This window comes from Apostichopus japonicus, chromosome 3, assembly GCF_037975245.1.
Source record: "Apostichopus japonicus isolate 1M-3 chromosome 3, ASM3797524v1, whole genome shotgun sequence".
Classification (NCBI taxonomy): Eukaryota; Metazoa; Echinodermata; class Holothuroidea; order Aspidochirotida; family Stichopodidae; genus Apostichopus; species Apostichopus japonicus.
The window spans coordinates 21,152,002-21,179,303 of NC_092563.1; the positions used below are offsets into that span (position 1 = coordinate 21,152,002).

At 36.9% G+C, this 27,302-nt stretch overlaps 1 protein-coding gene across 8 annotated transcripts in view; it reads left to right on the forward strand.

Moving 5' to 3' along the window:
- The first annotated feature begins 494 nt into the window (after nt 1-494).
- LOC139965436 (probable phospholipid-transporting ATPase IIB) overlaps nt 495-27,302 on the forward strand; it is a 40,023-nt gene continuing 13,215 nt past the window's right edge. Inside the window, exons 1-14 of one of the 8 annotated variants that reach the window (XM_071967769.1) lie at nt 510-647; nt 4,084-4,189; nt 13,889-14,032; nt 17,176-17,326; nt 18,596-18,709; nt 19,102-19,269; nt 19,781-19,832; nt 20,183-20,277; nt 21,200-21,356; nt 23,149-23,315; nt 24,782-24,852; nt 25,839-26,004; nt 26,373-26,672; nt 26,911-27,072. In XM_071967769.1, coding sequence (XP_071823870.1) covers nt 4,137-4,189; nt 13,889-14,032; nt 17,176-17,326; nt 18,596-18,709; nt 19,102-19,269; nt 19,781-19,832; nt 20,183-20,277; nt 21,200-21,356; nt 23,149-23,315; nt 24,782-24,852; nt 25,839-26,004; nt 26,373-26,672; nt 26,911-27,072 — 1,800 coding nt within the window. In that variant the 5' untranslated portion in view covers nt 510-647; nt 4,084-4,136. Of the gene's footprint in view, nt 648-4,083; nt 4,211-13,482; nt 13,644-13,885; nt 14,033-15,814; nt 16,025-17,175; nt 17,327-18,595; nt 18,710-19,101; nt 19,270-19,780; nt 19,833-20,182; nt 20,278-21,199; nt 21,357-23,148; nt 23,316-24,781; nt 24,853-25,838; nt 26,005-26,372; nt 26,673-26,910; nt 27,073-27,302 lie in introns of those variants that run through there. The other 7 variants (XM_071967770.1, XM_071967768.1, XM_071967774.1 and 4 more) reach the window with 7 other exon arrangements.

A 27,302-nucleotide genomic window follows, 5' to 3' on the forward strand; every position in this document is an offset into this window, starting at 1 on the left:
TTTTCGCGCAGGCTCTCCATAGAAATGAATTTATAATCAAGAACCTTTGAAAGAGGTCACGCATTCACATCTTCCGTTTCCTGTTAAACAACTGTACAGTCTAGAAGCAACTACGAATGGAGCTTTTGTCAGGAAAGAAAACAATTGTGAGAATATGAAGAGCGTTTAAATGGGATAAGGGTCATTTAGGTGCAGTGGTAAGGTTTATAGCTCCATGCATAGGTATAGTGTCAATTAAAAAGTTCGAGTTAAAGTGACGGACTGTCAATCACTGAATCACCTTATGCGACTGTCACTTTAATGTATTTGTCTCATATCTGTTTATTAAAATCGCATGAGCGACCTGGATCATTCCGTTCTGAAGTTATCTCCATGCTATAAATTACCCCCCCCCCCCCCCCCACCATCCAACCTTGTATCTTCTGACGAATATGACTCACTGCACTTGTTGAAGGCGAGATTAAAAGAGAGGGCGCTGTCAATATTTTGCAAAACGATCGTAAGATCATGTGATAAAATAATCAACAGCTGTGGATTTTGCAAATATCTCCAACATCGATGGCAAGTGATCATCTATCAATCAGTTTGCGACCGCCAGACAAATCCTATCGAAAAACAAATACAATACAGTATAATCTACAAGAAAGGTATCAGTATTTTACTGATGAATTTTCCCAGTTCTGTGGTGAATTTTCATATATTGTGTCCTTTTTACATGAATGCGGAATTGATTCCTGTTATAACCTAACGAATGTATTCCAGTATAACTGTGGGCCTAATGTTAACCATTTTATAACGTTGTAGAATACGTCCTGTATGAGTGTGACAAATTTGTAATGTTTAACGTAGGATGCAATTTGCTAATCAATGAAATTTTTCAAATCGGGTTCAGGTAATCTTTTACTTGCTGTTGAGGGAGGTATGCAAGGGCCAACCAGCCACTTGTTAACTTGGCACAAAGTTAGGCCTAGGCTAGTATTAGCTTCACAGAGTAACAGTAACACTAACAACAGGCCTAACTTAATTAGGCCTAGTACAAAACTTAATATGATGATAGGCCTACCATGGTAAGGCAGAGTTAACACATATAATCCATTGTACTATTTTGTTTTGTGTTTCTCTTTTGTAGTTGGTCAAGTGTACGGTAATATGCCATAACAATGCTAAGTACTAATATCCTGAAAATAATACTATACTACTACTGCTATCCCATCCTACATTATGAAGCCAGCTCGTACAACTAGACAACTCAATCAAGCTAAGTTCATCCAACCTTGCTGCAAAACAGATGATTACAAATATAGTTTTTTCCGAGAACGATAACAGATTGGAACTCTTTGCCTTCAGAATTGACCAAAGTATAGGCCTACCCAAATCCCAAATTGTCTTTTTTCCCTTTTAATGATTGGTTATTAAGCCCCACCATTTGGGTTGTAGGCCTAGGTCTATGTTATGCAAGATAAGTTTGTGTTGTTCATGTAGCTATTTCAAATTGAACATAAGGTAAAACATGAGGTAAAACATGAACATAAGGTAAAACATGAGTACTTAGATTATTAACAGGTTTAGCCAGATGAAACAACAGTCAGAACTCAGAAATATGTTTATATCAAATCACAGGCTACTCTCACAGTTGACTACTTGTTAGTGAAAGGACGTTGGTACAAAATTAATGTTGGTTTATTCATTTGAAAATTCAATGTGAGGGCCTTATCAAGCTAGGCAATTTCTTGGCTTAAGGTGTTCATTCGCAAGTACTATCTAGCACGCTTAATAACATGAATGCTTTTCCCACGTGACCAAAACTTCAGAAAGTGTCACATTTTATTTGACATTATCACAAGTCAAACTTTCTTCTGGATTATTTCAGCCTTTTACCAAAAAATGTGGTCTCATCTTTCCTGAACTAATACTCTACAAGGGGGACCTGAATGCTCATTTATAGTGTAAAACACAATTTGATTGTCTCTAAGCCATGTAGATGTTAGGCCACTTTAGTTTGTAATATTATGCCAGCTCTATAAGTACGATAATTTTTCCAAGAAGTTTTGAAGCATCAGTCTGCAAACCAAAAATGAAATCATCGAGACTTCAAATTTGAATATGCAACCAAATCTCTGCAACTTTGCATTGCATTTCATTGTGTACAGGTGTAGGGTTGATGTTTGGAGGTATGTGATAACTTTGTGATGCCCACTTACAGTATAAGTCAAATGCCAGTGTTTGGTTACGTTCGTTCAAACTAAGCAGTTCTAGTTGTGAACCACCAAATACTGCCCATTGCCTGTGTGGAAAATAATTTCATATTGATTGACGTGACTGAAGCCAGAGCAAAACCTGAAGTAGTCATAGTTGTAAATCTTGGTCAGTACATGCAAACTCACATTCCATGATTTTCCAAGTTACAGTGGTTATGCTCAGTCTGTCGTCATTCAAGAGGGCAGTGTGCCTAATTGCGAAAAGTCTCTGCAAATGATTTACCAAATTACTGTTACTCTTTAAATTGAACTGTGCAGCTCCTCATAGGTGTTGTTGTACTGCCTTCTGAAATCATGTTTCATCAAAAGTTTACACAATGACAAGAGAAAGTGAAATCATTTCTAGAAAACACCTACGAATATCACAAAATCCCTTTCATATTTGAAGGTAAGGACTACAGGAGAGCTCTGCATGTTTGTTAGATTTTTGTAATCTATAGCCTTGATGGTACAGCACTGTGTGTAGTTGCTTATTAGGATGTGAGTCATCCTTCAGAATGTTAGCTCTGATCTTATCCACACAGTTGGACGTACTGTAATCTTGCATCAATATCTTCAAAATCCTTCAACTCTTGCACCTTGCATTACATAAGATACCATTTAAGGGTAATTAGTCTTTTTGATCCAGAGATACAGTGAAGACTTACCAGTACATGACAGTACTAAGGCACAAGTACAGTAAAAGTAGTAATGTTCAAGTAGTCTTGCATGCATCTGAAACTGAAAACAAGTTTTGTTACACAACTATACAAACATTTTGTTAAAGTGGAAATGAGAGTATTGTGTTTACCATATACTGTATACTGAATAAAAGAATTGTTAATAATTTCGGAGGATTGGTACTCTTCCTCATGAATATGCCAGTAAAGCACTGTAACAATTCAATGAATTCAGCAGTCAGAGACTTCTGAATAGCATAAAGGTTCAAAACTTACATTAAAAGTTGCACACCGAAGAAGTTTGAATAGCAGCAAAGTTCTGAGTCCTCACAGAAATTATACAGTCACACATTTTACTCATTGTATGTTATGTATGCAAAGCTGTGGTGTGTTAAGTTTTTATCAGCTTTGACTACATAAAATATTTGATGTGCCATGGAAACAGAAAAGTTACCTTCACCTGCTGTCTGTAACACACTTTATCCTACTTGTCAATCTTATGTACACAAGTAAAAGTTATTTTAGGCGAGATGTACGAAATGTGTTGCACAATAAGTGTTTACATAATATACATGGAAATGTGAACAGGTAGATTTATCTTCCAGAAAGTAAAGGGATGATTCTATGACACCACCAAAAAAACAAGAAAGGTATTTGTCCTAGTCGAGGCAAACATTTCATTGAACACAACAGCCAAACCTATGCAAAGGTTGTCAGTGGTATTTCCAACTTAAAACACAAAATGTGCTCAAAATTCTGAAAAGTAGATCCCAAGATTTTCTGACTTTTTCACATTATTCCTGTAGATTGAAGTGGATTAAAACCTTGCATAGAGTGAACTGTAAACTCTTAGTATACGTTCGTCTCTAATCAAATTACCCTCTTACTCTTTCTACCACCCAAAGTATTTAAATTCCACTTAATTTCTAGCATATTTGGGAACAGAACAGATGTCCTTCAGCATGTAACTGACGGTGGGAAAAAAAGAAGTGATTTATCTTTCTCTGACTTCACACAATTTGATCTGTTAACCTATTCTTGCTTCTTGTCATTGAGTAACCGTTTATTTGTTGTCTGTACCAGAACAATCAAAGTGACTTTGATAATTAATAAAACAATTGTATTAAAAGCCTCTTTATTGATTACTGATTGCTTCCTATTTTCAGTGAGTGCCCTGCAGTTTCCTTATATCCTACTGTAGGTGGAATCTGTTGTACTCATGCAACGTGGACACTTTGAATCTCAAAGTGACGACGAAATAGAGCGAGACAGGTGACCTTTCTGTACAGAAGTGTGAGAGTCGTTTCGTTGAACCCCAAATAATGATCCTTTGTATCTTTTAGTCTTTAGCAACCTATTCACTCCCTACTGTAGCTTTTATTTTCACTTACGCTGCTGGTCTTTCAAGCAGGATATTGGGTTGATATTTTGTTGAGCAAATGTATGTTTTTCTCTTCTTTTTGAAAGTATTTTTCAGATATACAGTGGCTTTGCTACATGATCTCCTCGGATCAAAGTTCCATTTCATGTAAAGCATGACAAAAAGGGAGAAAAAAAATAGTGCAAAAGATAGGTCTGTATTTAGTTGTCCTTGTTCTACCTGGTGTTTTGTTTAGGGTTGGTTGCTATGGAAATTGTTAACCAAATTTGTGATCGTATGTTAGTTGATCTGGTTGACGCCCTTCAAACACCCCCCCCCCTCCAAAAAAAAGCAAAAAGTTGGTATTAATCTCACCGATGTACAGTACCAGAAAATTATTTAACGTTTGCATCTTCTGTAACAATTTGGAATTTTTTATGGCACACCCTTGTCAATCATTAAAAAATGATATTTACTTATCTGTGTAAAAACTAGACCATATATTTAAAATTTAACCTGTACATAGAATTTGAAAAATTATGATGAAAAATTGGCACACTGATCAAATCAAAATATTTAAATGCATTTGTCGTTCAATCCTTAATAACCTGCTTGAAGACCCTTCTTTTTTCTTTTTTAATATTCTGAGGATAAACTCATACATTTCATAAAATGATACTCGGGATTCAATTTTGTGACATTCTTGGATTCTCTGTAAAACAACAAACCAGGTTTGAATAGATTTGGTTGTTTCTGTACCCAGAGCAGACATTTAACGATTTTCTCCTGGTACCCACCTGGGGCAAATGTTTTACAATTTTTCTGTTCGTCCTTTGGACAACCAGGCCTTACTTTTTGAAACGTGTAGCAAAATGACAATGAGCAATATCTACACTGTAGGAGAGAGATGTGTAGGTTGATGTATAGAACACCAGATTTGAAGGTTATACCAATTTGTTCCTATTTGGGGGTGGATGTTTAGTTTACAATGCAATCTGAATTTGATGTAAACAACTATTTGGCTCCCGGACAACCTCAACATGTGGTTTTGGTCAAGTCCGAAAAGAAAATTTGGGTAGACTAGGATAACCGCACTAACACTTAAAAATTGGCTCTGTCCGTACATTTTGCTGTAGTAAAGGCTCTTTCTTTAAAATAAAACCAAACCAAAGAAATTGTCTGATTTAAAGTGTAACAGGAATGCAAAAAACCATTGCAAACTGTGACCTCTAATTAATGAAATGAGATGATGTATCGCTGGCCTTTTGTTTACATTTCCCCTCAAAGGGGAAGTTTCTGTATTTGCTTCAATGGTGTCAAACGCTCCACGAAAGTGACTAAAACCGGTAAAAAGGAGGCCGTTGGAAAACTGATTGTATGAGTTAATCTTCTCCAGATCCTCCTCATTCCTGTTCTGACTTTCCGTGGCTGTGAAGTTGCTGCTCTGTCTACTGTATTTCATTTTCTCCTGCAGTTGTCTTTTTCATTTTGATTAGATATTGTAGTCACATTGTGTAGTCTTTCACATGATATAACAATAATTAATCTTATTAGTAACCTTTCTTTTCTTCAATTTGTGCATTCCAATAGGCTATATTAATTTGTTTCCATTTAACATCTATGTTTCCAGGGAAAGGGGGTGTGCTTGTAAGTTGGTATATTATCATCTTAATTGTGAGAAGGTCCCCCTCCCCCCTCCCACCTCCCACCCTCCCCCCCCAAACTAAAGGACATTTCTGTGTATCCCTGTGACACAGACAGCCAACTATGGTTCGCTATCTATAAGTTGAAGCAATGAGGCTTAGCAATCGGGAGGTTCGGGGTTCGATCCTCTGCTGGGTTATAGTAAGGTTTTGTTTTTTATCCAAAAGCAATCTACAGTTTTCCATCTAAAAAGACTTTCTTAATTGAAAAGATTACAAATTTGAGTTAAAATGTTGAATTGGAAGCCACCCAATGTTTAAGTTGTAATCCATAAGCCCTTGCGGGTTTCTCCCACGTTTATGGTCGCTTAAGCGTCGTAAAAATAACTGCTGATTATTATTGTTATTATTATTATATATAGCATTGTCATCATGAATAGTTTGCCTTTGATGTAGTAAGTGTTTTGCACAACTTGTGTTATAAGTTGCATCAAACAAGGTACGTAATAATTATAAAAGGACAAAAGGTACAACAAATTGTGTAGCTGTTCCAATCACAAAGTATTTTTGATTTGTGAGACGTAACTTGGCAGTTAAGTTTGTGTCCCCTTTAAGATACAGTAGTTCTGCCCACCTATTAATAGCGTGAACACTTTGACGCCCGGTTGTCCTTTCTAGGAAAGATTCCTTGACATGTGGCCTGTAGTTAGATTTTTGATTTGTGAGATGTAACTTGGCAGTTAAGTTTGTGTCCCCTTTAAGATACAGTAGTTCTGCCCACCTATTAATAGCGTGAACACTTTGACGCCCGGTTGTCCTTTCTAGGAAAGATTCCTTGACATGTGGCCTGTAGTTAGATTTTTGATTTGTGAGATGTAACTTGGCAGTTTAGTTTGTGTCCCCTTTAAGATACAGTAGTTCTGCCCACCTATTAATAGCGTGAACACTTTGACGCCCGGTTGTCCTTTCTAGGAAAGATTCCCTCGACATGTGACCTGTAGTTGGGTTTTGATTGGTGAGATGTAACTTGGCAGTTTAGGTTGTGTCCCCTTCAAGATACAGTAGTTCTGCCCACCTATTAATAGCATGAACATTTTTGACGCCCGGTTGTTCCTTCTAGGAAAGATTCTTCGACATGTGACCTGTAGTTAGGGTTTTGTTTTGTGAGATGTGACTTGGCAGTTGAGTTTGTGTCCCCTTTAAGATACAGTAGTTCTGTCCGCCTATTAATAGCGTGAACACCTTAACGCCTGGTTGTCCTTTCTACAGTAGTAAAGATTCTCTTGACATGTGACCCGTAGTTAGGTTTTTATTTTTTTATTTGTGAGATGTGACTTGGCAGTTTAGTTTTCAGATTCCTGAAACTAGAATAACATCTAGTCTTGATCTGTAAACATATTATTTCCTGTAGTACATTGCCAAATGCTGTGCCCTTTATTTTCTGTGTTCTCATTGGTAAATCTTTAACACAAACATCTTTTAGGGAGTTCTAATTTTGGCTTTATCCACAAAAAAAAATCCTCACAGGGCAAACACAAATTAGTTCCGTTTCCCGCTAACTTGGCAAATATTTTGACATGTTTCTTCCTGACCCAATTGCGATTGATCTCCACAGTGGTAGTAACTCACAACTCTTTTCTTTCCCTGGGAAGGTTTTGGTGATTTCCAGGGTCAACAGTACCCATTCACACTCCTCAATAATATGTTGCTCCATATTTGTTTGCATGCTAAACACAGTGCAGTTTTCTGATGATGTAATTCAAATTACTTTTTCCTCACAGTGTACCCATTTCTTCATAATCTGTGCCACTTACGTACAAGGATGTTCGTGAAAAGAGGAAATAAAATATCAGACAGTATGCAGTTAATATCTGCCGCCATTTGCCAGTCAAAAATTTTGGAAGTCAACTTATTTTAACTTTTTTTTTTGGCAGCCTTGTAAAAAACTTTATATATATACGGTATTGCAATTACCCCAAGGAGAAATTATGAACGAACTTATGACTTTTTGTCATTGTTTGACGGGTGAATGCCAGGGTGGGGGGGGGCTGGGGGTCAGTGAAAGGAGGGAGAATATGCAGGAAAGTGGCAGGCGGGGACTTGGGATGTTCTACTAGGGGAAGACCTTACTGTACAAGCATTGCAGCATATATTTTGGACTATGTACACATGGTTTCATGTTCTTCCTGATTCCTTTGTGTAGGATATTATTGATCTAGATATGTCTGCAGATAAATCAATCACACAGTCTTCTAATCCATTCTCTGTGCTTTCACACAATTGTTGTTTTGAATCGAGTTTCTGTCTCCCAATGTTGCTCAGATTCGAGTGGACGAATGGTCATTGCGACCAATTCAGATTTCATTGACAAATAGAAAAGAGCTATAAATATAAAAGCTACTGTTTGGGGTGTGGGTTGGGATAAGGGGGGTGGGAGTGAGGGGGAATGGAACTCAAAAAAAATATTCAATACAGAGGATTTATGTTCCAAGATCTGTTCTTCTCTTCATTTGAAGCCAACAATTTCTTCTCTGGATCTTATTGGTTCTTTAAAAAAACTGCATCAGTCAATGTTTTATGGGTTACATCAATACCTCATCTCTGGTAAACCATGTTTTGCTGATATTTGTAAAACAGACACGTCCCTGCCATGCACTGGTGCTGCGTGCAAACATGTTGCGCTAATTACACTTCTGAGGAAATTAATTTTCTTGAGTTATTGAAAGTCACCGTGAGCTATTGAACAATATTCTGCTTTGTCATAGAGTCCATGTGACATATATATCGATAATTTTTTTTTTTCACGTTTGTATGAAATGATAATAAAACACCTGCAGCACATTTCTGGGAAATGTTCCTTATAAACAAAAATTGCCTCACTTTGATGAAAAGCTATGCAGTGATGTTTATCCATTTCTGTAGTAATGTGGTAATAGTATTCAACAAGTCATTACTGTCAAAATGGAAAAGATTAATTGGTTCTGCTTTTGAGCAAATAAACTTTTTCACACCTCCGATGTGATGGTCCGCTAGACGGATTTTATTTGCTCCTTTGAAACCATGCTTCCGCCTGAAAGGGTTGGGAACAGTCTAAGAATGGTGTTTACTCATCAAACCAGGTTCCTACAATTAGTAGTTCATACAAATACAACAAAACATAAAACTAAAAAAAAAACTGGCAAAGAATGAGAGTTTTGAGAGAAACCACACAGGTTGACTGTCTGTGTTTCATTATCTTTGATGTCCCCTTAAAGCAGCCTTCAGGCAATTTTTTCATTCTGCTTCTGAAAAATCAGGACTTTTGGAGACAAAATTGAGCAGTAGTACAATTCTGAGGGTATGATAATATGATTTAAAATGTTGCTATTAAAATGACATGTATTTTGCCAATTGTGTTATACAGTGAAACTCTAAAAGAAATCAGTCAGTCAATTAAATTACATTATTTGTGCTGAGTTGTAAATTTGCAACAGAATTGAAATCAACAGAAATGAAATGATTTTCTCAGTTTTTGCTTAAATTCTAAACTAGTGAGATCCTCGCGGTGTTAAATGGAGGTGTAGTCTTAATGTTGTTTGATATGTCATATATCTTAACAATTCAAATATGTCGGATAATGTTGACAAAACCTCCATGTTATAGTCGTATCATGAAATTCTGCTCTGTTGTATCCGAGAATATTAATTGTTTCTCTTTGCAAAAATAACATAAAGACTCAAAGGATAAACAGGGAAGGACCTGATTTCTTTTGTTAGAGTAGTGGTTCCTCTTTCGCTTTTGAGCTCTACAAGTTAATTTTCACAGAAGATTTAATTAATGTTACATGTTACAGTACAATGCTGTATACAACATGTATGTATGTGTTAACACAGTATGCAGTCCTATCCCACTGTATTGCTAGTGCACAGTTTAACCTTGTACGCCTACAGTCTGTAGTCACACTGCATGTTATACAGGGTATAGTAACAAAATTGATAAACATATGGTAAGAAGGAAATCAGAGATGACAGAACTGCTGTGTCACATACAGTCTTGTTCTGCCTCTATATATCATGCCTCGCTGGGCGTAATCACTTAAATCAGCTTTGCAAGTAAAGTGGACAATTTCATCAAATTGTATAGAATATTACTCAAAATGAGATTGCAAAAATTTGATAAAATTACAGTAAGACACTCTTCCCAGGTTTTATTTTCTTTTAATCATGTGGAAGTTCAAAACTGAGGAGTATAGATTTGATTCAATGCTCAAGAGCTTGCCACCCTTATCTTGTCAGTATTAATCACATGTCAAAAACAAACTGGAAAGAAATTTGGTACTTTATACTTCAATATTTGAATGAAACTTAAAGCTATATGTAATATGATATAACTCTTTATGAAATATTTTGTGGGTATTTTTTAGCATTGGAAAATTTACCAAAATCAACTCAAATAAGCTGCTTTAAATTTTTGCAATAATCATCAGGCCGTCGTCTGTGTTAAACTTGGATGATTCTTGTCTGCAGGAGAATGTTCATGTAAAGCGTATGAGGCTCATCTTACGGCAGATACGAAGGAATATTGAAGGACGTTGATAATCGATAAGAAATGCACAGAATGATACAGAACATATATGTAATGTGCAATGTGTGTACAGCACATTACTTAAATGTTATAAACTTTAAAGTGGAGAGAGGTGTGTCTATGGCTTCGAGTTTCAACAATATCCCCTCCCCTTCCCTCCTCCCCCCTACCACCACAGCCTTCACCGTCCACACTCAATCATCCACATCCCAGCTCCCACATATCCGTAGAAAATATTCTTGTTTGTGATGGATATATACGTAGGATATACACTCTTTTGTTCATAGAAAGGGATTTTCTTCGGATATTTCCTTACACTTGAAAAGCCTAAAGTTCTGTGATAATAGTTTTCCACCCAAAGACCTTATTATACACTGGCTCATGCGGTGTGTCCAAATACTGTACAGTACCAGTCTATCTACGGCAGCAGGCTACTGGCATTTTATCAAGCTAAGCTGAAAGATATCTCAAAGATAAATTTGAATCTCAGTGTCAAAAATGCATCTGATATAAAGATGTCAGAAAGAATGTACAACACTTAAAAATTGTTCTCTTGTTTAAAATGTTCAGTTTCAAATGGGAAACAAAACCCTTTATTGAATGGCCCATCCTGCAAGATATTATCATTGCCATACTGTTAGTAATTAACCATACTGTCAGTAATAACTAAACTGTTAGTAATAACCATACTGTCAGTACCAAATTCAGTGTGGCAGGACACACTCTGAGAAACAGATTCCCTACTAGAGTACTGAACAATTCTTCTCACATAAATGGATTCTTTTGAAGCCTTTCTTAATTCAAAGATTACTTAATACTGGCAACAAAGCCCTGTAAGAATGCTAGTCTGGGGGGTGGGTATAGTACCGTAGAAGTGGTTTTCAGTTGCTTACACATCGTCTGGGATGTGGTTCATTTCCTTGTGAAAAGTCATGTAGCTTAGCGTTTGATATTTGGTTTTTAACGCCTGAGGCAAAGTACAGTTTACAATTAATCAGTTGTTAATAGTTGACTTCAGATTTGTTATTTGTTACTTTTTTTTATTTAAAAAAAAGAGGAGATCTCAAGTTTGGGCTTAACAGAACCTTTCAGTTAAAATATTTGGCAAAACCCTTAATCAAACATTAATCAATCAAGTGGTCCATAGTAGGATTACAGAGGGAGGCTTACGTTATGACTAAATTATTTATTGTGTAGGGACCATCATGGGGGGGGGAGGGAAAAAAAAGAGTGATCACCACAAGCGTTACATTTTGTGACTGTTATTAACATCATTCCATGGATTCTTTCATTTCCAGAATGATCATACTTTCACAAAAAAACAAAAAAAAAACACCCCAAATATTTTTAGTCTGAATTTTTTTTTTTTTTTTGCTTCTTCAAGTTTGGCAGTTTTGCATTATCCTGTTTTAACCTACCATCTATGAAGGCTAGTGCATGTTGTATTGTATTCTGTGCACTGTGCTCTTCTACATAATAAATGCTATTTCCTTGTTCACCTGTCATCTTGATCAACTTTCTTCAGTGTATTTGATATTCTTCTGTTGTGAAAACATTTCTGTAATATGTTTAATGTAATATATATGTTAATACCATTTAAAGTTCTTGCAGTCTTTCTGTAAAGCAACTTGTTTTATTTTCTTGTTTTAAAAATCTCCTTCTCTGTCTTTATCTTGTCATATATTAAACCTCTGTCAAATTTGAAGTACAGTAACAATTATCTAGCTCTTAAGCCCAGGTCACATCTGCGCGATTCAACACGCGATTCAACTCACAACTAAATCACGCGAATCAGAAAAGTTGCTTCAAAGAAGTTGCGCTGATTAGGACATTGCTCTATTGCAAATCGACGGCGCAACTTTTATTGCGCAACAAGTTGATACCCGTGTCTAACTACGCGATTCAACCTTCAATTGTATTGCGAGTTGAATCGCGTGTTGAATCGCGCAGATGTGACCCGGGCTTTACTGTCAAGTTGTCAACCTATTTATTTGTTGTACAATAGTGTTTGGTCATTTTGATAGCACTTTCTATGTGTCAATGTTTCAGATTGCTATCAGTAGATGTTCCTTGATATTCTGTAATATGTATTGCACAGAGTTTACTGTTCTTTGAATCTACAGTACCGTCGTCTTAATTGTAACGTTTGACGTATCCTGTAATGTTATGTTAAATCATTTTATATCATCTTTTAAAGCATTATTTCAATTATTTTGGATTATTTACAGCTCACCTGATGATCTCATGTACAATTTTAATAAGGAAACAAATGAAAAGTTTTCAAAAAGGACTGTCGTCGCAAAATTGGAACTTTACTGCAGAAAGATAGGATACAACAAAAATTGTGGAGTTAAAATTAACCCACACTTGCAATGAGTGATCAAAAAGGATGCAGTGCATTTGTTTAGTGCACTGTTAGGTTTCAAATTACTTTACCCAGTAGCATAACTACTGTACAAACTCTGTGAGTGGTTTTTCTTTATCGGTTAAGATTCCCTGTACCATAAACCCCAAAGTCGGTTGACTGGTATTTCTGTTGAGTTCTTATAATGTATCTATCTGGTCATCCGGTGAGTCTTTTATGTTATTTTATGAACCTCCCTTTATAACAATGTATTTTGCACTGCATCCATCATGTAAAAGGATGCAGTGCATTTGTTTAGTGCATTGTTAGGTTTCAAATTACTTTACCCAGTAGCATAACTACTGTACAAACTCTGTGAGTGGTTTTTCTTTATCGGTTAAGATTCCCTATACCATAAACCCCAAAGTCAGTTGACTGGTATTTCTGTTGAGTTCTTATAATGTATCTATCTGGTCATCCGGTGAGTCTTTTATGTTATTTTTATGAACCTCCCTTTATCTCGATGTATTTTGATGTACCGTTTATATAATTTAATGAAACATTGCAGAAGTTCTTAGCTACTTTTTGATCATGATGAATGATTTTACAGTATGGTATCATCATTCTTTTTGCTCTTTGTCTATTTTCTGTACAGGGCAGTATTAAGACCATCAAACTGAAGTACAGTAATATTGTCAAATGAGAAATCTGTCATTGAAACAAAAAGAAAAACAAAATAAAAAAAAATAAAAAAAGGAAAAGGAGAGAGAGAGAGAGAGAGAGGTGTACAGTAGCCATGGCCCCAACTCGGCTTCGGTATGTGAAACTTTCCACTTTCTCGCACGAAAGCTTTTTCGGGCCGGTACACGGGGGTGCAGCAAACTCAGTGTGCATAGCTATCAGTATAAAATCGAATAACTGTGGCAACGGCTTTATCAAATAATATCCTCTCTGACTAAACCACTTCTTTCCTCTCTCATCTCATGCCCCATTCTGCATGCTCTTTTGTTTACTAAACCCTTGTTTGCACCCTTCTCCTTTTTTTCTCTTTTGGTCAGCAGTATCGGCTCGGATGATGCGCTAGACCCGCTCATCATGGACGATGATCTGTTGGAGAGCGAGAACGATAGTCTGACCAGAAAGGGATCCAAGAAACGGGACATTTTCTCTAGCTGCTTCTGCTGCATGTCACAGTGTCTGTCAAGGTCTCGTAAACATCATCTTCTTTTTTCCTCCTCCCTCTCTCCATCTCATCATTTCCAGCGTCTTCCAGTACTAATTAAAAGCAACCGTGTGCTATCAGAACAACCTAACACTCGAAATTGCCGCATTGCTCAGGTCTGCAAACTAACTGGTGTATAGTCTGGTATCAACTAATATGAAAATGAAAATTTGAAATGTTTCCTTTTTTGACCCAAGAAGTGGAAATCAACTCTACTGATTGTGCCAAATCATTTGCTCTAAATAGCAAACTCTCAGCCCTGATTCTTGTATGCTAATCAGGGCATCGTTAGCTATGGTACATTGGGTGTGAAATTGTTATAGACCAATTAGAAGAGATTCTCTAGTGGGTGAGTGAATCTACACTGTGTAGTAAAGTAAGCTACATTTACACTGTAAAGCACTGCCTCATGCATACCTGTGTATTACCATGGTGAGCTTTTAAAGTCACTCTGTAACTGGAACTTTGATCCATACAGTACTTCCTTTGAAGGGAAGTTGTTTTTAATTGAGTGTTGCTTACAGTTTCTTGTACCTTTAAATAGAAGGAGGGTAAATCTGTATTTGAAATACTTCTCAGTTACTGCAATGAGGCTGTGGGGGGGGGGGGGGGCGTGTTGAAGATATTCACCTTACGGTACGCCACCTAAGTTGATCTCTAAGTGATAGCAACCCGGTGAATCAGTTCACTACTGTATGCAGTAGAATTCTACATTAGAGAGTAGAGACTCCTTACATCATTATGAATTGTCACCCAAGATAGAGCCTGGGCATATGAAAACCCAACAACTTGATCCAATCTCAACCCTACAGTAGTTCCTTTATTACATCGAGAGTTAGAGACTGATAGAACGGTAATGTTGATGTTACATCAAAAGTGAGGATCAAAAATCCTTTAGAAAAGGCAAAGATAATACTTATAAATCTCATACATCATCATGGTGCTACTAATACCCTGCTTGTATAAGATTCAAGAATACACATATATATTAATTTGCAGTGTGTCTGTACAATAAATACATTCAGACCTATGCTATACATGAGAAGTACAGTAATTTATAGTACTATGTAAAGTACTATATATAGTATGTGTTTGTGAGCACTATGTATAAAGTATCAGGTGTGCTGTGTAAACTTGCTCATATGATTAACCTTTTTTTATAGTGTTGAGAAAAGTAGAAGATGACAATAGACAGAATCTAACCATCGTAGATAAAGACAAGATAAAGTCTTCTTTGTTGTAATGAAATGTGAAGCAGGATTGAAAAAGAAACTTTTTTTTTCTATTAAAAAAGGATTAGGGACATGTCATCTGGATCTATTTGGAAGCATTCCAGAGTAATAATCCTGACTCACAAATCTGGATTACTGTGTTATGTTTTGACTTGGAAGGATAATTCTCTATTGTATAACTGACTGCATTCTGTTTGGAACACAGGCTTTTGTTTCATTGTGTCAAGTATTGCCTACACTTTGTAACATACAGTACACAGACATAGTAATAGTACTAGCCTGTAGTACTAGCCTATAGCAGTAGTACTAACATGTAGCACTAGCCTATAGTAGTAGTAGTACTAGCCTAAAATACTAGCCTGTAGTACTAGCCTATAGTAGTAGTACTAGCCTATAGTACTAGCCTATAGTACCAGGCTATAGTAGTAGTAGTACTAGCCTATAGTACTAGCCTGTACTATATATATAGTAACCTGAATGGTTGTTCTGAATCAGTATATTTATACAATTCTGGATATCAAATGGTTTTGGTATTTTGCCAGATATATTTTTTTGTAGTTTACAGTCTATGATCTATTTGGAATTTTACCATCGTTGAACATTGAACCCTTTCTGTGTGGACGTTGTGGTTTATGGTTAATGCATGGCTGTATTGTCAAATCTGTGATATTTAACATGGAATCTCATTCCAATAATGAGGAAACGGTAGAAGATAACAACGTGGATAAGAATATCTTGTTAAAGTAGGTCTCCATGGCAATTTTTCTTTGGAGGACATTAGTTGACATTTATAACAGAACACATACATTTTACATGTATCTTTATTATATAATGTCTAAGAAAAGATGCCTTTACAATACAGTTTCATGTTGCTGTTGTATATCAGAACCACTGACTTTTCATTTACTAGTGTGATGAGGTAGGCTTGGAAGCAGATTCTGTATTGAAATCTATTGGGGTTTGGTAATAAGACTAGGCTACCATTACCAGTAATTCAGTGGTGATATATTGCGTGAAAATGCTGTCCTGTTATCCACAGCATTTATTTCTCTTGCCGATATGGAAACTAAAACTCCATTCCTTAGCTGACGGTCCTCCTCTTTTACTTCCTCAAGTCTGTCAAAACCAACCCTTAAGTTGTCATCGTAACTCTCCATTGACGTTTCTAGAAGAAACTTAATACCCACCTCGTCTCAATTTGCATTCTTAAAGTCTGAGATTGAAAATTCATATATATTTTGTAGAGCTTATGAAATGAATTGGAGTAATCCCTTAAATTTCTATATATCTCAGCAATGGAACAATCTATCCAGATGGCAGTTGGATGAATGTGTTTCTCTTTGCTTGCTCTGCAATGTATAATTCTTTAAAAGTGAAAAAAAAAAAGAAGCTCTGTTAAAGGTGCATACATACTGTACAGCAACATGCTCTTGATGCTGTCAATGGTATCAACTCGACTTGACAGGCAACATATAAACTGCTTTGAGTTCCGCATAAATGAATCTCTCTCCCAAGCATAAGGAGAAATAAAAAGCATGAATTAAGTGATGATAAGTCTTAATTCAGTTATAGCTTGCTTGCATTATTTATGCTAGGTCTACTGTAGGTTCATCTGGTATGATGAAACTGTACCTGGGATATAGTAATATTATTTCTTGATGGATTGGACCGTCTGTGGTGATATAAGTAATGCTGCAAACTCAAAAGTTTTGTCCAAATGCAATTGTTCAAGATCTCAAATGTTGTTGCAATGGCAAACAGCTGTTTGTCAAATGGCAGGCACTTCAATATTGATAAATAGCAAATTATATTTGATCCTTGAAAAATGTCAAATCTGATAACTAAAAGGTTTTTCTCTCCTCTCTTTTTTCCTCCCATCCCATCCCGGTTACAGATGTTTGGGACGTGTCAAGTCAAAGTTCACTGGAGAGATGAAGCTGAATCCAAGGAACGTTTGGTTAGGAAGACAAGGACCCCAGGTAGAGAGTTATTCACCCAACAGGATCAGAAACCAGAAATACAACATCTTAACATTTTTACCATTGGTAAGTATGAGACTGGTTTCATCATCTCAGGAGTTCCATATCCATGTCTGTTTCTGATAAATGACTAGTGATGTTGTGTCATCCATGAGGTGTTGTTAACAGAAAGTTTCATAGATTAGACATGATGGAAATGAATTTTAAAAGCTGTTGGTTCACATACAGCACTAGTAATGCATCATCTTCTGTTAATTCCCTGTCTGTCTATCACACATGGCTCGCACCTTCTGAAAGTTAGGACTGATTTATAATTCATCCACAAATCTCTCTCTATAGTTTGTTGCCTCTCATTCAGGAATACATAAATTTTCCATGATGCGGAATGGATGTTTTTGTACGTGATTGATATTGCTGATTGGAAATTTTAAAGTTGGATAAATATACTGGTCAAAAGTTAAGAATGATTTACTCCATTAGTCACCCACAACTCTTTATAATTTGCTCTCTCTCCACTTAGTGCTTTATGATAAATCTTTCACGCGGAGAATCGACGTTGTGTACTGGATGGATTTTATGATTGGAAATTTAAAGCTGCCCAACTTGTCATAATTTCCCCACATGCGACACCCTCCCATCACCCTGTATTCTGCTTTGAAATTTCTTAAATCTATCACACAAAGTTGTCACCTTTCAAACTTTAAGCTTGAGTTATTACTAAACACTAACCATCTATGATACTCGGTCACTAGCTGAGATAACAGCCTTGCTGTTTTTCTAGTGTCCTTCATATATTAACCTTCCTACTGTAATGTTAGTTTTGTATTAATCTTGAGAAATAAATATGAAAATTTGAAATTGAAATTGATATTAAACCTCTTCATCTGAAGACTATGGTCAGTTTGGATGACTAAGAGTTTTGTTTGTTTTGACAGATATTTTTGAATGCAAATATTTGAAGGTACAATATGTCTATGTATCTTCAGGAATAGTCACATACTGTGCTGCTGGTAGAGCATGGATCACTTCATTGTTGATACCTGTATATCAATCGCTATCACACCTCACTCTTAATGATAAGATTCAAGACTTGACTACTATTAAACCACACCCAAACACCACCACTCTTACTTTACTAAGCCATAACTCCTTTTATTAATCTAATGCTACCCTTGTGACTTTCTAAAATTGTACTTCAAGTTTGATGTTATTGTGATGAAGCCATCTCAGTTTCAATGTGTACCAGTATTTTATTGATAATTAACACTAGAGGCATTGTTTTGTTTATTCATAAAATGATTCACTTCTGTTTTATTTCTCATTCTTGACCTTCAGGTCTTGTTTAATCAATTCCGACTGTTTCTCAACCTGTACTTCCTGATCATGGCGCTGACTCAGTTTATCCCTGCATTCCGGATAGGTTATCTCTACACCTACTGGGGTCCACTGGTAAGTGAAGTAATCCTTGCTCCCTGATGTCATCTGTACACCTCCTCCTCCTCCTCCTGCACCCCCTCCTCCTCTCTCTCTCTCCTAACCATCTCAAACTTGGAATGCACTTTATTTTTTTCTTAAAAAATAATGTGTTAGCTTGATTCTGAAGATATGCGTATATATGGGAAATGAAATGTGAACTGGCAACTTCTGTAAACTTACATTGATTAACTTTGACTAAGGCTTGACTATGTGTGCTTGTATTTGAGTCGTCAGTTTCGGTTATCAGGAAGGGGGGAAAAAAAAGACCGTTTTTATTTCTATTTATTTTGTGCAATTTGTTTATTTTCACAGAATCTAGTTTGATTGATCTGCATATGTCTTGCTTTTCTCTTCTCTGTTAACAGGCTTTCGTCATCTTTGTCAACATGTGTCGAGAGGCTTTGGACGATTTCCGTCGATTTTGTCGCGATAGGGAAGTCAATTCCCAAGTCTATGAAAAGTTGACTCCTGCAGGACTCGTAAAAGTGCCCAGTTCAGAAATACAGGTTTCAGACCTCATCATTGTAGAAAAGGTAATTGTGAAATGCAAATTCTCCAGCAGTATATTTCATCGACGGCATAGGTTTTCTCTTACCATCAATATATGCTGGGATGCAGAGTAAAGTATGATTGTTCTTTAGGTCCTAGAGCAAGGTGATGTTTCTTCATCTGAAGGCCTTTCGATTTCTGAAAAATGATCCAGCATGAAGTATTGACTTTACCCAAATACATATGTCTACTTGGTGCCATTGATGTGATGGAGGGTGAGATCCAAAAATGTTGAATTTTGAAGAAATTTTCAGAAGAAAATTTAGAATTTTTAAGAAAGGAAAATGGAATGACCCTTTAAAAACATTTTTGGAGTTGTATCCTTGGTCAGAGTATGTTCTATAACCTTGTGCAAAAATTGGTTGTATTTGTATTATGGACACTGGTAACTTAATTTGGCCTTTTTCAAGTTGAAGACTCAGTCAAATGTAATCCAGTGAATTGTCTCTCCCAAACCTTTGTTTTCTAATCGTCACATCTCCTTTGATTTTGCAGGACCAGAGAGTGCCAGCAGACATGATATTTTTAAGAACAACAGAAAAGAATGGTTAGTTGCATGTGTTTCTTAATCTTCCATCCGTTAACTATCAGCTACATTTGTGTTTCTTTGTGGATTCGTTGCAAGTGGTAGAAAACAATTTGTAATGGAAAATCTGCTTTTGACTCAGTTAAAGTTTGGTTATGAAACGAAACCAAAGAAAAGTCTGGAACATTCCTGAGACCTGATAGTTTGCTTGCTTGTAAGTTGTGAGTGTTCTGGGAGGACTGTTTTCCTTACATGTGAGGACCCCAAGCGTCAATTGTGATGTAGGAGAAAGATAAGTAGTTGTGAGGTATTTGGGATTCCTGCATACGAAGGAGTAAATTGACAGGTTGCCTTTTCTTTTTCTCGTTTAGGCTGTTGCTTTATACGAACAGACCAATTGGACGGTGAAACAGATTGGAAGTTAAGACTAGCAGTTAATGCTTGCCAAAGTCTACCCACAAATGAGGTATTTCCTGAGCTTGTTAAAAAAGTTTTTGATTCACTTTAATTGGAGAGGGGGGTGGGGGAAGAGGGGAGGGGCTCTTTAAAGCATCAAGTAGGATATCAAACCTGTTCGAGTTCAATTCAGTTAACTTGTGCATTATTTACTGTTCCCCACCCCCGAATAGTAGGTTATATACAATTGAAGTATTTCTCTTTTCATGTGGTATTCTTATATTATTGGAATGGAAATGACAGTAGGGGAAAATGTTTTTTGCAGTTCTAAGATGCAGGAAATCATGATTTTTGAATACAAAATTTAGAAAGTTCTGGAAAGTTCTGGAATGTTTAAATGGATTAATAAAACATGTTACTGGTGTCTATAAAATATATCATTTATTACAGAGCAGACATTGCTTGAACTGGCTCGTAATTTTTACTTTGTTTCTTTCACTGGTGCCCATACCCATGACTAGGTTATATGGTGGCTCAATAAGGTATATCTCTTAAGTGTCTTTCTTGCCTGAAGCTATATTGTTGCTCCCATAAAAACTGAATTTTGAAAGAAAAAAACAATTATTGAAGATTTGTAAAGAGCAGAGAAACTTTGAAATTCTGAAATTGGAAAGAGCAAGGATTTGTAGAGAGCCAAAGAAAAGCAACAGTATTAGCAGAGGAAAGAAATGATTGGCTCATAAGGAACATTGAATCTGTGATGTCAGATGGTTTCTACAATTTTGCCGTTTGCATGCGTAATGTGTAGCCATCTTTCCGTTCATGATTCAAGGTGATTACTAGCAGGTCATGGAAATCTGCCTAATTATCCGATAGTTCATCACTCCATAATATCCAGTCTGTTGTAGACCTAAATAAATACTTTAAAAGAAGCCTCAGAGGTGAGCATCATCATGTTCATCGTAACTTAGTTAAGGTTTTTCCCGTCGCAGGATCTGCTGGACATAGACGCCAACGTTTACGCCGAGGAACCTCAGAAGAACATCCACGAGTTTGTCGGCCAGTTTACCCTGATGAATGACGGCGTGGCCACCAAGTATGGTCTGGGCATCGAGAACACACTTTGGGCGAACACAGTGGTTGCGTCAGGTCTGTATGATAAAATAATCACCCTATGTGTTATTTCAATGTCTCGTAGAGAGGGAGCTCTGTGGGCAAGTGATGAAGAAGATGGACTTGTTAACCCTAAGGGTGTGATCGTAGTGATGTCCCGGCCAGGTTATGATGTTGTATCCTTGGGCAAGAACCTTGATCTCAGTTGTCTCTCTCCACACAGGTGTATAATTAGGGTTCAGTAAGGTAACCTTGCAGATATAAAACATAGTTAGAGTGCCCCATTTACGGTTGAGGTGGAAGAGTAATGTTAAAAACAATTATTAAGTGTAACTGCAATAATCATAGCCAAATTTGCCAAAATGTTCTCTTTTCCACAAACAGTCTCTGAAAACCAGCTATTGTAAGGAGGGAGCTTTTTTTTAGTCTAGTTTTTCAATGCATGCGTGGTTATACCATTAACTTTATTAACTGACATATTCTGTTTGTTTAGTTTCTTGGTGCTCTGAAAAGTGAGTAGTGAACACTGATTGCATCAATAATCTAAAAGCTTGTGGGTTTTAAGATCATCTATGCTCAACATCCTGCCCATCTAGATGAGGTTATATCTGATTCTTACTGGTCGCGTAGGTCCTGCTCTACATTAACAGTCAACAACGTCATAAACATCACATATCTCTCTCCCCTCAAAACACAGATACATAAAACCAGAAAAAAATTGTTGGCGTATCCAGGGATGTGCCCACGCTGGGCGGCACTGGGTGGCCCCGCCCAGCACTAAAAATTACCGCCCAGCACTGTCTTAAACTTGTGAATCCCGCCAAGCACTATTTTCATCTAAAAACCAGACATTCCTAACAATATATCACAAAAAAAAATTAAAAATGTAAATTGTTAGCAAAACTAGTGTATGTGCTTAAAAAGCTACACAAGTGCCAGCATTTGGCATCTGAGCACCATCAAAAATACCCGGCAATCAGGAAATCCTGGGCACATCCCTGCGTGTCGCATCTTTTGTTTAAAATGACAATATTTTAGTCTTACCGTCTAGACATACAACACACACTGACATAAATGCATAGTCGTAAATTTCATCGAAAATTAAAAAGGAGAAGCTGCTTGTGTAGGATTAAATTCGTTTGGTTTATCATCCACTTAAAGTCTGCGCCATTTTTCGACAAGAAGAGATTGTCATATCATCTCTTGCGAAGAACATTTGCAGCGATTTACTTTGAAATACAATGTAGTGTCGATCCAACGTTACTAAGCTGCTGAGAGAGAGATGTTTAATTGCTGTGACTGTTATATCTGCTGGTGTACAATGTAGTGTGGATTTGACGTTACTAAGCTGCTGAGAGAGAGATGTTTAATTGCTGTGACTGTTATATCTGCTGGTGTACAATGTAGTGTGGATTTGACGTTACTAAGCTGCTGAGAGAGAGAGGTTTAATGTCGTGACTGTTATATCTGCTGGTGTAACAAAGATCTTTTTATGACTCACACTACAGATGGTAAATCATATAATAATACTAAAGCAGACATGTTCATGTTTACATTTAAAATGATCCTTAGACACTGAACTTTGGATGAATTTTCATGAAGCTTCCACGACTGTTATGCAATCATACGACAAATCAAACACACTTGCCATCCGTAGTTGATAAAATAAGAAACAACAAACTGATAAGAAACGCAGTGAGTCATTTTGACTCAAAGTCTAATCCTTTATGTAAACCAGAAATAAGATATTGTCTCTCCCCTAGACCTCGTCGTCGTCGTTTACCGGCCCTTTTGAATTTTGATTTTAAGCTGTGTTTCCTTTCCGCAGGTCGGGCATTGGGATTGGTGGTCTACACGGGCAGGGAGACCCGCTCGGTGATGAACACTTCGCATCCTGTGTCAAAGATCGGTCTCCTTGACCTGGAGGTCAACAATCAGACCAAGATCCTGTTCGGCTTGACCGTCGCTCTGGCTGTCACCATGATAGCTCTTCGGGTGAGATTCAAAATCCAGTCCAAATCAGCTCTTTTGAGGGCCGCCAGTAACCATGGTTGTTTGCTATGTTAACATCATTACTAGTTTTTTAAATACATAAAACGGCTCCTAAAAGTGACGTTTATGACCGCAATAATGGAAGTTATGGGTTGGTTTTGACTGATAAGATTTCTTTACCAGATTCAAGGCTTGAATCGGAAGAGAACAGGAAACAAGGTTTTTATTGGCAAATACAACGGCTCTCTAGACAATGGGTGCAGTTTATGTAAATTGTATTGTTTGAGTGGAGTATGTGCCAAGGTTAAGGTTGATTGAATGACTTAAAGTGAATTGGTGTTAACATCCAATATCCACTTTTAGCCCCGTCGGTTTATTAGGTTCTTGTGCCTTTAATATAGGTATATACCATGCAACAGTTACCATAACTAAAACAATGAAAACCTTTGTTATGCAAAATATATGGTGATATACTGTAACCTTGCGTGTCCCTTTAACTTTGTGTAATGTGATATAAAATTATAGCTGCTCTGATAGGCACTGTAGTTGCCATATTTGTTTTTGTAAACAAGTTTTCGAAAGGCAAATTATTCCGCAAAGTCTCATCGAACAAAAAGTGCAATTGTTACGGTGACAGAAGAAAACAACAATTTTTGTGACTTTGTGTCACTTTTATGAAATATTTCACCCATTTTCCAGAATGCTACGGAAACAGACGCTGAAGGTCTGGAGAAAGCCTATTACCTATCAAAACAAAATATAAACACTGATCCTAGACCTACCACACTATTCAAACTAGATATACCTAACCTAGCCTTACATTGGGTGGAAGAGTAAAGGCTCAAGTTATTATTGACAATAACTGGTGAGATTTACTAACCAGCTAAATGCCCCAATCTTTTTTGATAGTAAGTTTTTTTTTACAAATTTGAGCTTTATGGATTTTCCATTGTATCACAAAATACAATTGGTGTGGTCACAAAATACAATGGGGCGTGGTCACAAAATACAATGGGTGTGGTCACAAAATACAATGAGTGTGGTCACAAACTACTGTTGTACTTCCTTTTCAATGTTTGTAACAAATTTTGCGAGATTGAATAATGATTTGTTACACAATATGACATAAATCACTCCCTGCCTTGGTTTGCTGCTTCCTCAGATTTAATTGAATCTACATTATTTTATAAATTATTTTATTAATTATTTATCCCTTATTTATCATCTTCCCCATCTTTTTATATTCTGTATATTATTTAAACAAAGGGGTCAACAATTTTACTTCTTTCCTACCCCCCTACCTCCCCCTGTTCCTTTTCTTTGACATATAAAAAAAAAAAAATAATGAACATGATGAAAGGCAACAATAAGTGCAAAGACCACTACAATAATGATGAGAAAATCAGCCTTTCCTGATTTTGCAGAATTAGCTTTTCACATTTTTCTTGTCTTTCTTCTTCCCTGGACAGGGTTTTGACGGTCCTTGGTGGAGATATTTCATCCGATATGTTCTTCTCTTTTCATCCATTATTCCACTCAGGTATGAAGTTTGACATCTGATCTAAAAACTCTACTAAAAATAAATCATTTACAGAAAAAAAATGATAACCATGGATTAATTTTACATATTTTCATCAATTATCCCACTTGGGATGAAGTTTTAGATTGTGAAGGCAAATTGGATCTTCACCAAGCAATGCACAAAGTCTTTCGAATCTTCACCAAATATTCTTAAGTCAAAATTTCCTCAGAAGTGGATTGGTTAGATATCTGATCTAAAAACTGTACTAAAAATATACAATTCACAGAGAAAAACTGATAACCACGGATTAAATTGACTTTTAAGTGAAAAGTATGTTTATGTTATTATTCTTTTTTTCAGTCACCTTTCTGGGTTAAATCAATTGTTTTATCTAGTTCAAAAATGGGGGTTTTACTCCCATCATTAATTAAACTGAACTGCAAGTTTAAAATATTTTTTGAACTGATTAATTAATTGGACATATAAATTTAAGTATGCAAAATAACATTAATTGAACTGAGAATGACATGGGTGGTAAAATTAGTTAGTAATTCAACATATTACAAAAACCTCTGTTGATTAAAATGAGGGATGAGGGCGCGATTAGGGACTGGGGCGCGATTTGGGGCAAGGGCGCGATTCGGGACGAGGGCACAATTAAGGAGGAGGTTCCAGAGTTTAATATTTAGTGTTCTTCTTCCCTAATCATAATATTATGACATTCTAACCTAGGAAATAATACCAGTCATAAATAATCTTGTTTGCAGTTTTGTGTTGGGGTGGGGGGGGGGGGTGGTGGGGAGGGTGGAATTTTGTGAAGAAACTGTAGCTGTGTTAAAGGTCACATCCCCACAAACGTATTTCACCTTTTATTACCACATTTCTCAAGTACTTTTTAAATCTCAGTTTAAACAGAATGATTTTAAGTCATCTGATTTGTAGCATCTTTGAAACTTCATGATCAGACAAGTGTTCTATTCTTATGTGTTTTTTTCTTCACGCAGTCTCCGTGTCAACCTGGACATGGGTAAGATCGTCTACTCCTTCATGATCATGAGGGACAAGGAGATCCAGGGTACCGTCGTGAGGAGCACCACCATCCCAGAGGAACTGGGGCGAATATCATACCTTCTCACCGACAAGACGGGTACCCTTACCCAGAACGAAATGGTGAGTAGAAAACATGAAAGCAAAGGCAAAAAGCAAGACATATCTGCAGGAAAAATTACAAAATTTAAAGTTTGTTTGCCGCAAGAATTACACTTATGCTCATTAGTGATCACCCAGTTCTGATTTAGATAATTGATTTCCCATTTGACTTATCTAAAAGAATACAATCTGTGGGGAGGGGGAGGGTAGGGTGGGGTAGCAGGGGAGTTAACATCTTTTCTTAACTTCTGTTGCATCATAAGTACCTTATACACAGAAAAGTCTCATTGAGTTTATGCAGATCACCACATATTTTGGCAAGATTTGTATATTTTTTTTGGGTGTTTAAAAAGTTGTTTCAATCTCCTTGCTTGAATCTCCCCCACCAGGTTTTCAAGAAACTCCATCTAGGGACGGTGTCGTTCGGTACGGACACCAACGATGAGATCATGGCTCACTTGCACACTGCGTACACCAACATCGACCAAGGACAGGACGTAAGCACCACCTCTGGCCAGCGAAAGTCAGCCGTGAGAAAGACGGTAATCTCCAAGAACTACGAGGCTGTGAAGGCGGTGGCGCTATGCCACAATGTTACACCGGTGTATGACGACGATGACTATGATCTGGAGAGCCCAGAGGCTGAGAGGAAAGACAAGGTGGTTTATCAGGCATCCAGCCCCGATGAGGTACTAAAGTTATTTTATCGCCATCTGACCAGTTTACTTTTACTGTTCTCTAGGCAACTATTTATCATCACAGCTCAGTTTGTCTAATGTACAACTGGTGATATGTAGGAATATGGTTCTTTAGCAATCGGCTGGCCGGACAGCTGTGCAAATTTACCTCTTTAGCTCTGCTATACCTTTTGGTACTGAGGTCTTTTCAAAGTTTGGGCCAATAATTACTTGTGTTCTTCTTCTAAAGGTTGCCCTGGTGACATGGACAGAGTCTGTGGGGTTAGCCTTGGTCAGACGAGATCTCAGCACCATGGCCCTGAGGACACCAACTGGTAACGAGGAAATCTACACCATCCTCCAGATATTTCCATTTACTTCCGAAACTAAGAGAATGGGCATCATTGTGAAGGTATGAAATAATTATTTAAATGACGGTTAACTTTGCGCATCGTACAACTTCACTTGGTTGCATCCCCTCACCCCCTCCCCCTCCCCTGCCCATAACCTGTCACTCGAGAAGCATTATGAATGTCTGCTTGGCTAAAGTAAATTAAAAAAACACATTTTAGTTAAAAACGGAATTACAAAATGTAGTATTTGTGTCTCGCAGAAAGTATGTTTTAATGAGAACTCATTATA